Here is an 11,594-nt window from a genome sequence, read left to right on the forward strand (position 1 = left end):
GGCGTGTAGGGGGGACCCATTGAATAAAAGGAATTAACCGTTTCCCTCCTCTGACCTCTGGGAATTTCCGCCTGTGAAAGTGTCTCGAAGAATCAGTAGGGCTGGGGGAGTGGAAGGGAGCTGCGCCCCCTCTTGGCACCCTTTCCCCACCCGGTGGTGGTGGGGCCAGACAACTCCCTCTGGGCCCCTAACCTTTTGTTTCCCTGGCGCCAGGGGGCAGCGCCAAGAGCGTCTTGGAGCCTGATGGCCTCGAAGCCCCCTCCCAACCATTGGGGTGGGTGCCAGGCTCCAGCCTGCGACCCGAGCCTTTTGGGGGAGGGGCAGGAACGAGAACGGGTGGTCTTGGAGGAATGAGTTCACACACCCGAGCTGGCCAGGCTGAGCCCCACGCCCTCTCCAGAACTGATGCCTTGGCCAGTCGGCCGTAGTTGACAGAAGGGAGGGAGGCCGGGCCAGCGGGGCCTGGGACTCTGGGCCGGCACACCCTCCGGCGGCCACACCCCCGGGAGCAAGGGCAGGGAATGGTGGGCTCGGGAAGCCGGTAGGCGGCGCCCCCTAGCGCCCGCTGCAGACTCGGCGGGGCGGCCCCCAGGGCCCTCTCCAGGGCGGGCCTCAGGAAGCACCTGCTCCCCAGGACCAGTGGCCGCCCTGCGTCTCCCCCAGGTGGCTTCCTTGTTTACAGGCCTCCTGCCCTGGTCCCAGCGTCACTGCCTGTGGCCACTCCTCCTATTTCCAGTGACCGCTCCAGGAGCAGCTCATTCATCTTGGCCCCTGCCCACACAGCTGCTCCCCCATCCCACCCCCTTCTGGTCCTCCCCCAGGCTTAGGGCCAAAGCCCTGAGGGCCTCCGCTCTGCTCTCCATTCCAGGCCTTGCTTGGTTTCCAGGGATCTGAGAGCTGTGGCTTCCCGTTGCCCTGACTCACCGGAACCCTATTCTGTCCCTGCCAGGGAAGCCTGGGGCCTTTTCCCAGGAAAGAGGAAGCAGCCTAGGACCAGATGGGCTGGTTTAGAAGAAGACAGAAGGGGCAAGGGTGTCCCAGGCTGCTTTAGCCAAGCCCTCTGGGAGCAGGGAGCAATAGGGCAGCGTTTGTTTAACTACCATGTATTAGGCACCCATTATGTGCAGACAGAAGCTCCAGTCTGTTTTCTCTAAGTAAGAAAGTGACCCCTCCAGCAGCAGGCCAATGCCTTATACTCAGTACTCACTGATGCCGGGACAGAGACCCTAAGCCCTCTGCTGACTATGGCTAGCTGTAGGAGAGCCTAGGCCACATGGGGAGAAGGAAGCAGGAGCCCTCCACACCCCCTGGGTCGGTGGGAAGAACAGGATTAGGATGCCCTCTACTCAATGGGACCCCTCCCCCACATCCGCTTCCACTCCTGCTTCTGAAGGAAGATGGGAGCCTGAGGAGTCATTTAAAAAAAAAAAAAAAGAGGGTTCTGGCTAGGGGAGGTGGCTCATGCCTGTCATCCCAGCACTTTGGGAGGCTGCGGCAGGTGGATCACTTGGAGTCAGGAGTTTGAGACCAGCCTGGCCAACATACTGAAACCCCATCGCTACTAAAAATACAAAAATTAGCCAGGTGTAGTGGCGGGCACCTGTAATCTCAGCTACTAGGGAGGCTGAGGCAGGTTAATCCTTGAACCCAGGAGGTGGAGGTTGCAGTAAGTCGAGATGGTGCCACTGCACTCCAGCCTGGACAACAGAGCAAGACTCCATCTCAAAAAAAAAAAAGGGGGGCAGGGTTCTTGCTCTGTCACCCAGGCTGAAGTGCAGTGGCACAATCATAATTCACTGCAGCTTCCACCTCTTAGGCTCAAGCAATTCTCCTTCCTCAGCCTCCCAAGTAGCTAAGACCATAGGCATGACACCTGTGCCTGGCTAGGAAGGGGATTAGGCTGGAAGGGAAGCAGCCTGCAGTGGCCAGCGAGGTTGACCTGACTGCAGAAACTGTTTTGCCAGCTGATAGATCACACCCACAGAGCTGGACAGTGCACCGTGAACGCCAGTCCATGGGGCAAAGAGTGCTCTGCTGATGTCACAGAGAGGCCCTGCTCCAGGACTCCCTAGGACTTAGCCACAACTAACGATGTGTAATTTGTGGGGAGGAGCAGGTCACAAGAACAAGATGAGAAGAAAATATGTCTGCCAAAGGCCATGGGTACAGGCTGCAGCAGTTTCACCTCCATACTGGGTCTCAACATTGTAGTTAGAGAGCAGACAGTGGTGGGGCATCTCAAAGCTGGGCAGGAGCTGGGAAGGCAGGGATCCAAGCTGGCAGAGGGGCAAGCAAAGTCTAGCATGCGTGAGGGCTACTGGAGGGAGGAGGAAGAAGGGGCTTTAAGTTATGGTTAGACAGTGGAGACTCCAAGAAAATTCTTGGGACAAGTTGGGAGGGAACAGACTGAGGAAGCACTAATGGAGGGAAATCACTGCTCCCAGCTGCCCAAAAGCAGAGGATTATGTGGGGAGCAGCACCATCTGCTGGCCAAACAGAAGAACAGCCCCTGCTTCATAATTCAGGCTGGTTGGCTGCAGTCCCCCAACGAGCCCTGGAGAGGTAGAGTTGGGGGACAAGATAAAGGACTGCGTGCCAAGGCTTGGAGGCATGTAGGGCCTGGCAGCCTCCCTGTGACACTCCAGCCCTGCCTGAAGATCACTCACATGCTACTCAGCCCAGCATAGACACAAAGCCACGAGTGCAGTGCAGACAGTTTAATGCTGTCCACCTCCATCACCATCACCCACCACCCTCCACAAGGCCCTTGGCCCGAGCGCACCCCTCACATGGAGCCCCAGACAGTGTGCACAAAAGCATGCCCCCACTAGCATCACCTTCTCACCCAAAGCCCAGGACTCTGAAGGCTTCCCTCTTACTTCTGGAACATCTAGAGGCAGGAAGAGAAGGCTTCTTCTGAGGGAGAAAAGCTGGGGGTCCAGAGGTCAAAGAGTGAACAGACAGAAAAAAGGTGCTGTCTCTAGAGAAGCTGAACAGGGTGTGTGTGGGGAGTGACAGGGACAGGAGAGCCGAGAGAGGTAGGGGGTGGTAATAGGGTCAGATTTCTGACTTCTCTAGCTGAAGGGCCTCGACCAGGAGGCAGGCTGGTGGCCTGGTGTAACTGCAGCTCTGAAGAACAGCATGAAAAGCTGGCAGAATACACTCACACCCAACACCTCCTGGCCAACAGTGCTACTTCTACTCCTGTCAACGTGGTCACAGTCTGGCAATTGCAAGATGACTGAGCATAGCCTAGGAGGCGGCCTTCCCAAATGGGTTCAAGCCACTGCTCCCCACTCTCTGCCCCCCATCAGAGGCAACACCCTCCTACAGCCAACTGAGCTGCTCCTCCTCGTAGTGCTGGGGGTCGATGAAGGGCCGGTCAATAGAGCGGATCATCAGCTCCCCACAGTACACACACTCAGCGGCCACGAGCTCATCCAGGTCAGCCTTGAGCTGTTCCCGGCTGGGGCCCCCGGTGGCAGCCCCACCCTCGGCCTCTTTGGCCCGGGCAGAGCCCTTAGCTGGGGGTGGAGCAGCCCCCAGCTTCCTCTGCAGCTCCTCCAGCCGGGCCTGCTTATAGGCCGGCAGGCCAGGTCGCACAGCCTGCAGCAGGCAGTCAGCATGGAACATGTGGCCACAGAGGAAGAGGTAAAAAGGGCGGTTGAGCAGGGGGAAGTCGCAAGTGGCACATTTGTCCTGGGGCTCCACAGTGCCGTAGCGGCCCCGCAGCTCCTGCAGGTCTCGCCGGATGCGCTGGGCACTGGCTGTGGCCTCTTCCATCTCCCGCTGCAGCTCCTGGATGTGGTGGTTGTAGGCCTTAAGTGAGCTGCAGATCGCCTCCTTGAAGTGGTCGATTGTAACGAAATCAGGAAAGAAAGGCAGCACATCCTCAATCTTGAGCAGGGGGCAGCTAGCCAGGCAAGCCATGGCCGTCTGCACATCCTCCTCCTCCTGCACCACGTGCCGTGCGATCTTCAGCCACAGCTTCTTGCGCAATTCCTCATCCTCCTCGGGCAGGTCTGCACACTGCTTGGCCAGGTCCACATCCACCTGTGGGGAGAGGATGGGCATTAGGGCCAAGGCCCTCCCTGCCCAGCAGGAAGACTATGGGAGAGAGAGAGATGCTGGAGGATAGGCCTCGAGGCAGGATTCCCAGCATTCCTGGAGGCAAGGGGGCCTGCGTCTGACACAACTATGTAAAAGCAACTTAAGAGTAGTAGGGCTTCAATTTCAGTGAAGTTAAAAATCACCTGGGAAACATTCAAAATACAGACTTTTGAGCCCCAGCCCCAGACGTTCTGATTCAGTAAGTCCTGGGTTCAGGCCTAGAAATTTGCACACTAAATAGCACTTAACGTGATGCTAAGGCAGGTGACAATTCATGGTTTGAGAAGCATAACTCAGCACCTTCCTCTTCTGCTAATGTGTACGTACCAGGCACTGTTCTGAGTACCTTTCTTTTTTTCTTTTTGAGACAGAGTCTCACCCCGTCACCCGGGCTGGAGTGCAGTGGCATGATCTTGGCTCACTACAACCTCCGCCTCCCAGTTCAAGCGATTCTCCTGCCTCAGACCCCTGAGTAGCTGGGATTACAGGTGCGTGCCACCACACCCAGCTAATTTTTGTATTTTTAGTAGAGACAGGGTTTTACCATGTTGGCCAGGCTGGTCTCAAACTCTTGACCTCAGGAGATCCGCCCGCCTAGGCCTCCCAAAGTGCTGGGATTACAGGTGTGATGCACTGCGCCCAGCCCTGAATACTTTTCATACAGAGAACTTTATCAACCCTATGAGGTAAATGTACTGTAACACTGACTCCCTTTTATGGCCGAATAATCTGAGGCACAGAGTTCAGAAGCTGGCCCAAGGTCACACAGCTTAGTAAGTGACATAGCCAGAATTCAAACCTGACTTAACAGTCTGAGCTCTTAACCTTCCCTCTGCAAGAGAAGCCGGCACCCTCTAGCTATGCCCCCGGCCAAGCCCTTCAGCATCTAAAGCTACGGCTCTTCGGGTCCCTCTCCCTGCTGGGGTCAAGGCGCACTGGCTTACCTGCAGGGCCAGATCCACGGCCTCCTCATACAGCTCCAGGACCTTGTAGACGTGGACACAAGCGCGGTGGTGGCCATGCTCGGCACAGAGCCGGAGTGCATACTTGAGATCATAATGCACCCGGTGTGGGCTGGCCCCAGCCTGCTCGAGGTAGGCCAGCAGTGAGTCTGGCCGGCCGCGGGCGTACAGTGACAGCAGGTAGTTGTGGATGGCCTGCTCAGTCTCCCCCAGCACATTCACGCAAAACTCCATGTAGCGGATGGCCTGGCTCACCTGCTGGACCTCACCACCCTGGCTGTAGTTCACCAGGGCAGGGATGAGCTGCCGGGCATCTAGCCGGCTGCCCAGCTCCATCCAGGCATCTACCAGCTGGCGGGGGATGTGACGGATGAGGATGGGCGAAAACTTGTAAAAGAGCTGGGGGTCGCGGTGGCGGGCGAGCACGGCCAGGGCCTCCTCGTAGGCTTCGTGCTGACAGTGGTAAGCCACCACGCGTTCATAGTCCTGCATGATCACAGCAAAGTACACCATGTGCTCTGTGTCCCCATGACTGGCGAGCAGCTCATGGATAGAGGCCCGGCTGGCAAAGAGCCACTCTTTGTGGCGGGGGCTGCTGAGGAAGGCACGAAAGCATTCCTTGGTTTCTCGGTAGAGGGTCAGGGCCTCTGGGTCACCCTGCAGAGCCCCAAGCCGGCTCAGGTAGAGCTCTGTCAGCCAGGTGGTCAGCAGCGTGGCCTGGGTACGCTCGGCTGGCTTCAAACTGGCCAGTTTTCGCTGGAGGAACTCAACCAGAGCCTCCTCCTGTCGGGCCTCCAAGAACTTGAGGGCAATCTCCTCAAAGTAGCTCTGGGTCAGGGCGTAGCAGCGGGCGCTCTCCAGGTAGCGACGCTGGCGAAAGCAGAAATCAGCCTCCCGGGACAGGACTGTGTCCAGGCAGTCGGGCCTCTCTCGACAGTACTCTTTGGCCAGATCAAAGCGGTTCATGTCCAGGTAGGTGCGCCAGACATCCCGGGCCTCCCGCTGCACATGGTAGCGGAAGACAGCCCGCTCAGTGTAGGCCCACAGCTGGCCTGTGGAGGAGTCCTTCACCATGTGCTTCAGCGGCCCAAACTTCTCCAGGAAGTGATCCCGCAGCACCACCTGCCCGGTCAGTGTGCACACTGCCTCCACCCGGTCTCCCAGCAGCAGCAGGAAGTGGAACTGGGTCAAGACAATGGCCAGGGGTGGGCTGGCCCCAGGCCCTACCCCCTCTGGGTACTCCCAGACTCGCTCCTCGCTCAGCAGAGAGTCAGGGCGCCCACAGTCCAACGCCCCATACAATACACCATCCCCCATCATCCAGGCAAAGGCCCGGGGTGCAGAACGCAGCTTGGGGGTGTAGAAGGCCAACTCACTGTAGCCCAGGTTGCTGGGAAACTCACGGAATGGGGGTGGGTGGTCCGTGTAAGCAGCAAAGAGCCCTGAGAAACCCTGGGCCTCAGCCCCCTCTGCTGCTCGGCCTATAAACTGGAAGAGGCGCTGTCGAGTGGTGGCAATAACAAAGCTACGCCCATCAGGGCCCCGCTCGGCTTCAAGGGAGCACACAGGCGCTGGACCCCCTTCTTCATTTAGCACGTACAATGGGCGAAAGTAGAGATCTGGAGCAGGGCCGAAAAGCCCACCTTCGTTGGCTGAGAGCTCTGCTTCGAAGATCTGGCCTTGAGCAGTCCCGACCAGGATGGGGCCTGTGCTGCTCTCAGTGCCCAGTGCCTTGTTCCAACCCACACTCTCCACCAGCTGCCCCTTCCAGCGTGCTAGTGGCCGTACCTTCTGTCCATTTCGGTTCACGTAGAGGACCTCTGTGCTACTCAGAGCAATCAGCAGATGAGAGCCTGGAGTGGGGAGAGCATGGCACCCCAGTGGATACTGCCATTCCCACCCTCAGTCTCCTCCTGGCCCCCACAGCACCCTCAGAGCCCACCCACCGAGGCAGTGACTGACCCAAAAGCCCCTCCTCGGATCCACTGCCACTTACCAGTATGGTCAAGGAACATCTTGTGAACCTTTGCGTCATCCTTACGTCCCAGCTCCACATGGTTGGGCTCATTTGCCTTGCCCAGGTCAATGCTGTGAGGACAAGAGTCATCGTCACTCTAGAGAGGGGAAGATCCTTTTTTGGATCATGAACCTCTTTGATAATCTGATAAAAGCCATAGACTTTCTTCCCTGAAATCTACATCTACGCATAAATGCTGAATACAGGCCAGGTGCGGTGGCTCAGGCCTGTAATCCCAGCACTTTGGGAGTTCAAGGTGGGTGGCTTGCTTGAACTCAGGAGTTTGAGACCAGACTGGGTAACAAGGCAAAATCCCGTCTCTACAAAAAATACAAAAAAATGAGCCAGGTGTGGTGGTGCACACCTGAGGTCCCAGCTATTCAGGAGGCTGAGGTGGGAGGATCACCTGAGCCCGGGAGGCAGAGGTTATAGTGAACTGAGACTGTGCCGCTGCATTCCAGCCTGGGCAACAGAGTGAGACCCTATTTCAAAAAAAAAAAAAAAAAAAAAAGTGCTGCATACAGCAGCTCTGCCTATGGAGTACTCCTGAAACACAGACAGGGCCCTACTTGAGAACTCTATTGCCAGGTGCAGTGGCTCATGCTGGTCATCTCAGATTTTAGGAAGGCAGAAGGGAGAGGGTAGCTTGAGCCCAGAAGTTTGAGACCTGACTGGGCAATACAGCGAGACTATTTTATCCACAAAAGGAAAAAAAGAAAGACAAAACAACAACAACCAAAACCCTCATGTCTGTGAGCTCACTCACCTCTTTTCGAGAAATCACTGAGGAGAAGTCTTTCCCCTCTGCTCAAAAAATCACCACTGAAGAATCAATCAGACTTCGGGAAAAAAAACAAAAAGATCTCCAGTGCATCTGGGAAGGGAGGCAGGGATGTCCCAGATTGCTGGGTAAACAACAAAGAGTAGCTCATAGTTCCTGAGCACTTTTATATACCAAACACCATGCCTAGGGCTTCATCAGTCTAGTATTAACCTCAATTAATCTGGACAAAAACCTTGAGGAGTACTCCTGTTTATATTTTCCGTATGAAATTCTTTCCAAATTATATGCTTGTTCAAACTAAAGAATCAGCGCAAAGATGTTAAAGAATGACTTAAGGCCGGGCACAGTGGCTCACGCCTATAATCCCAGCACTTCGAGAGGCCAAGATGGGCAGATCATGAAGTCAGGAGATTAAGACCATCCTGGCCAACATGGTGAAACCCCATCTCTACTAAAATACAAAAAATTAGCCAGGCGTGGTGGCACGGGAGGAATGCTCAGCTACTGGGGAAGCTGATGCAGGAGAATTGCTTGAACCTGGGAAGCGGAGGATGCAATAAGCAGAGATCATGCCACTGCACTCCAGCCTGGGCAACAGAGCAAGACTCCATCTCAAAAAAAAAGAAAAAAGAATGACTTAATTTTCTTCTCAAACTCCAGTTATTCTCAACTGAGGAAATTCATGTTAATATCTTTTCTGATAACATAAATAGGGTGGTTTTGTTGCTATCATTACAAAAAAGTCTTCATATTGCATATATGTATATGAGTCTTAATTTATAAGTTTTCTTAATTAATATTTTATGAACATTCCACTAGTCAATTGATATAGCTCTAACTTTTTTTGTACCCCCAAACCCAGCTTTCCAGGATAACTCATTTTTTAAACAACTGCACCATATTCTATTTTATGGCTGAACTACAATTTAATCACCATTTTCCTATTGATGGGCATTCAGCTTGGATCCAGGTTTTCCTACCACAAAAATGCTGTAATCAATACTCTTCTGTCTACACTCCAAAACAGTTTTTTTTTCCTTCTTTTTTTTTTTTAAGTGGATGGAGTAAAATGGTACAATCTCGGCTCACTGCAACTTCTGACCCCCTGGTTCTTGCAATTCTCTTGCCTCAGCCTCCCAAGGAGCTGATATTACAGGCGCCTGTCACCATGTTTGGCTAATTTTTATATTTTTAGTAGAGATTGGATTTCACCATGTTGGCTTAGCTGGTCTCGAACTCCCGACCTCAGGTAATCCACCCACCTCGGCCTCCCAAAGTCCTGGGATTACAGGCGTGAGCCCCTGCACCTGGCCTTTTTTGTTTTTTTTAGAGACAGGAGTGCAATGGTGCAAATATAGCTGACTGCAGCCTCAAAATCCTGGGCTCAAGTGATCCTCTTGCCTCAGCCTCCTCAGTAGTTGGGACTGCACCACTACACCTGGCTAATGTTTTGGTAGAGATGGGAGTCTTTACTATGTTGCCTAGAGTGGTCTCAAACTCCTGATCTCATGTGATCCTCTTGTCTTGGCCTCCCAAAGTGCTGAGATTACAGGTGTGAGTCACCATGCTCTGCCAGGCCAGATTCGTAACCACTTCACTGTATTGCTTCTCTTTGGAAATGGAGAGGATATTTCCTGAAAACTCCAAATTCACTGTTTTACTTGCCCAGAAGAGAAGAAAGGCCCAGTGAGTTAAGAGTCCCCAAATAACCTCCAGTCCCTACTCCTAAGCTCTGTGAGCCCTTCATTACCGGAGCAGGGTATCCTTGCCCAGGCTCATGCAGAGCTGATTGCTGGAGACGACAAGACTGGTGATACGCTCGGTAGGGGTGAAGTCAATGCGCTGTTTTGTGAAGATGGGCACTTCCTTCTCCAGCTGGGCATTCACATACCCTACAGGTGAGGAATGACGAGACGATTAGCTACAGAAGAGACAGATGAAGTGCAAGGAGAGGCAGAAAAAACACAACAGTGCTCCTCGCCACTTTCCTGACATTCCTACCCCAGAACCTTGGTTAACAAATAGTTTGATATCAAGTAGTTTGCTGGTCACCTTTACACTAGAGGACTGGGGTTCTTTCCACACGCTGACAGCAGCGAGGAATTGATTCTTTGAACCCTTGAGATGCTGTCACAGCAATGATGTACCTGTTCCCACCGGTAATGGGGCTTGGTGGGGGTGGGACGCAACTGGCGCTCTGGGCATTCTCCCTTATCGGTCTTTGGCCCAGCAATCCCAGCTTAACTGAAGTAGTGTAGCTCCATTCTCTGCCCCCATCCCTGCCCATGCGGTAACGAGCCTCAGTGCAGAGTTGGCAAGTGCTGAGATATTTTGAGCATTGAATGAGGGTAAAGACTAGAGTGAAAGCAGCTGCAATTCGTCAACACCACTCACTGGAACAGTCCCCCAGCGCTTCCTATGCCCTCATTCTCCTGGAGACTCACTGCTTTCTACAAAAATGTCCCTGAAACTCCAGGCTGCACCCAGCTATAGTCAAGGCCAAAAAGACTTCATCTCCATTTTTCCCTGTTCAGCGACAAAATTCCCTCTGGGACGCTCCCTTCCTCGTCCACAACATTCCCCCTTCACCAGTTTCTTTGCCCATTCCTTCCCTCCCACCTCCAGAAGGGGCCTGGTGGGAAAAGCATCAGAAGCCGGGAGCCCATTCTCCGTTCTCTCAACAGCCCAACTGTGCCCTGTGAGTACTTCCTTATCTGGGCCTCAGTTCCCTCTCAAAAGGACCCTAGCGGTAGGGCTTAGATCACGCGGCTGCTCATTTTGCTCTTTCAAACTTGGACTATCCACCAGCTGGGGGCCAGGAGAGCCTGAGGAGGATCAGGGGCCTAGATCCAGAAGGCATGGCCCAGGGGATGACCCCGAGCCCTTGAGCTGCCCTCCCCGCTGCTCCCACGCAAATGCTAGGAGAGCTGAAAGGAGGAGGGGCGGACTCCTCTTGCTTACCTGAGTGGGGGATGCCCACGCTAGGGCAGCCTGGCTGCAAGACGGCCGATCGGGACAGCGAGTTCTCGTACTCATCCAGGATGGACGCCATGGTGCCCGGCCTCTGGGCCCTTCGTCCGGGACCTGAGGACTACAACAGGGTTCCCCTCCTGGGGTCCCCGTCGCCCCAGAATGGAAGTTGTGACTCCCCAGCCTCTGACAGAACCTGGGAACCTGCAACCGTCGCCTCCTCTTTAAAATCCTGAGTATCCTCTTGCTCTTGCTTTATGCAGCGAGATAACCGGGCAGCCCTCGCACTTGAATCTAGCGCAGCCTTGATCTCCCCCGCCCAGAAGATCACAGGCTCCCTTCAACCGGTCCCAGGTGATCGCAACCTAGCCCCAGCAGCTCAGCTGACTCCCGCCCCCGGGACGCGGGCCTAAAACGTAACTTCCGGGTTCTCAGAGCCCCACGCACGCGGGCGCACAGCGTAGCCGGGCCCGCCTGCAGGAGGTGAGAGGAGGGCTGCCGGCGGGCGCCGGGCGGGTGCTGCTGAACACAAGCCCCGCCCCCAACACCCTGCTGCAGTTCCGGGCTTCGACAGCAGGGGGCAATCCCGGCTTTCTCAGCCCGCCTGCCCCACCCGCCCCGCGCCGCCCAGCCCTGGCTTTTGCGCCCAGGCTCCGCTCCCTCAGAGGTCTGTCCAGTCTCCCTGACCAGCTCCCGCTCCCGCCTCTCTAAACAGCCTCGGGGAACCGCCTGCTCCTCAATCCCATCGCTG

At 55.0% G+C, this 11,594-nt stretch overlaps 1 protein-coding gene across 1 annotated transcript; it reads right to left on the reverse strand.

Moving 5' to 3' along the window:
- Nucleotides 1-2,702: 2,702 nt before the first annotated feature.
- On the reverse strand, nucleotides 2,703-11,269 carry VPS18 (VPS18 core subunit of CORVET and HOPS complexes). Its single transcript, XM_032251273.1, has 5 exons — nucleotides 10,835-11,269; nucleotides 9,624-9,765; nucleotides 7,069-7,160; nucleotides 5,055-6,925; nucleotides 2,703-4,053 (listed from the first exon to the last, which is right to left on the reverse strand). Exons 1-5 carry the CDS (start codon nucleotides 10,923-10,925, stop codon nucleotides 3,328-3,330), a joined length of 2,922 nt encoding a protein of 973 aa, XP_032107164.1. The 5' UTR covers nucleotides 10,926-11,269; the 3' UTR covers nucleotides 2,703-3,327.
- Nucleotides 11,270-11,594: the final 325 nt, after the last annotated feature.

The sequence above is a fragment of the Sapajus apella genome, unplaced genomic scaffold, assembly GCF_009761245.1.
Source record: "Sapajus apella isolate SASKATOON/1434 unplaced genomic scaffold, GSC_monkey_1.0 scaffold74, whole genome shotgun sequence".
Classification (NCBI taxonomy): domain Eukaryota; kingdom Metazoa; phylum Chordata; class Mammalia; order Primates; family Cebidae; genus Sapajus; species Sapajus apella.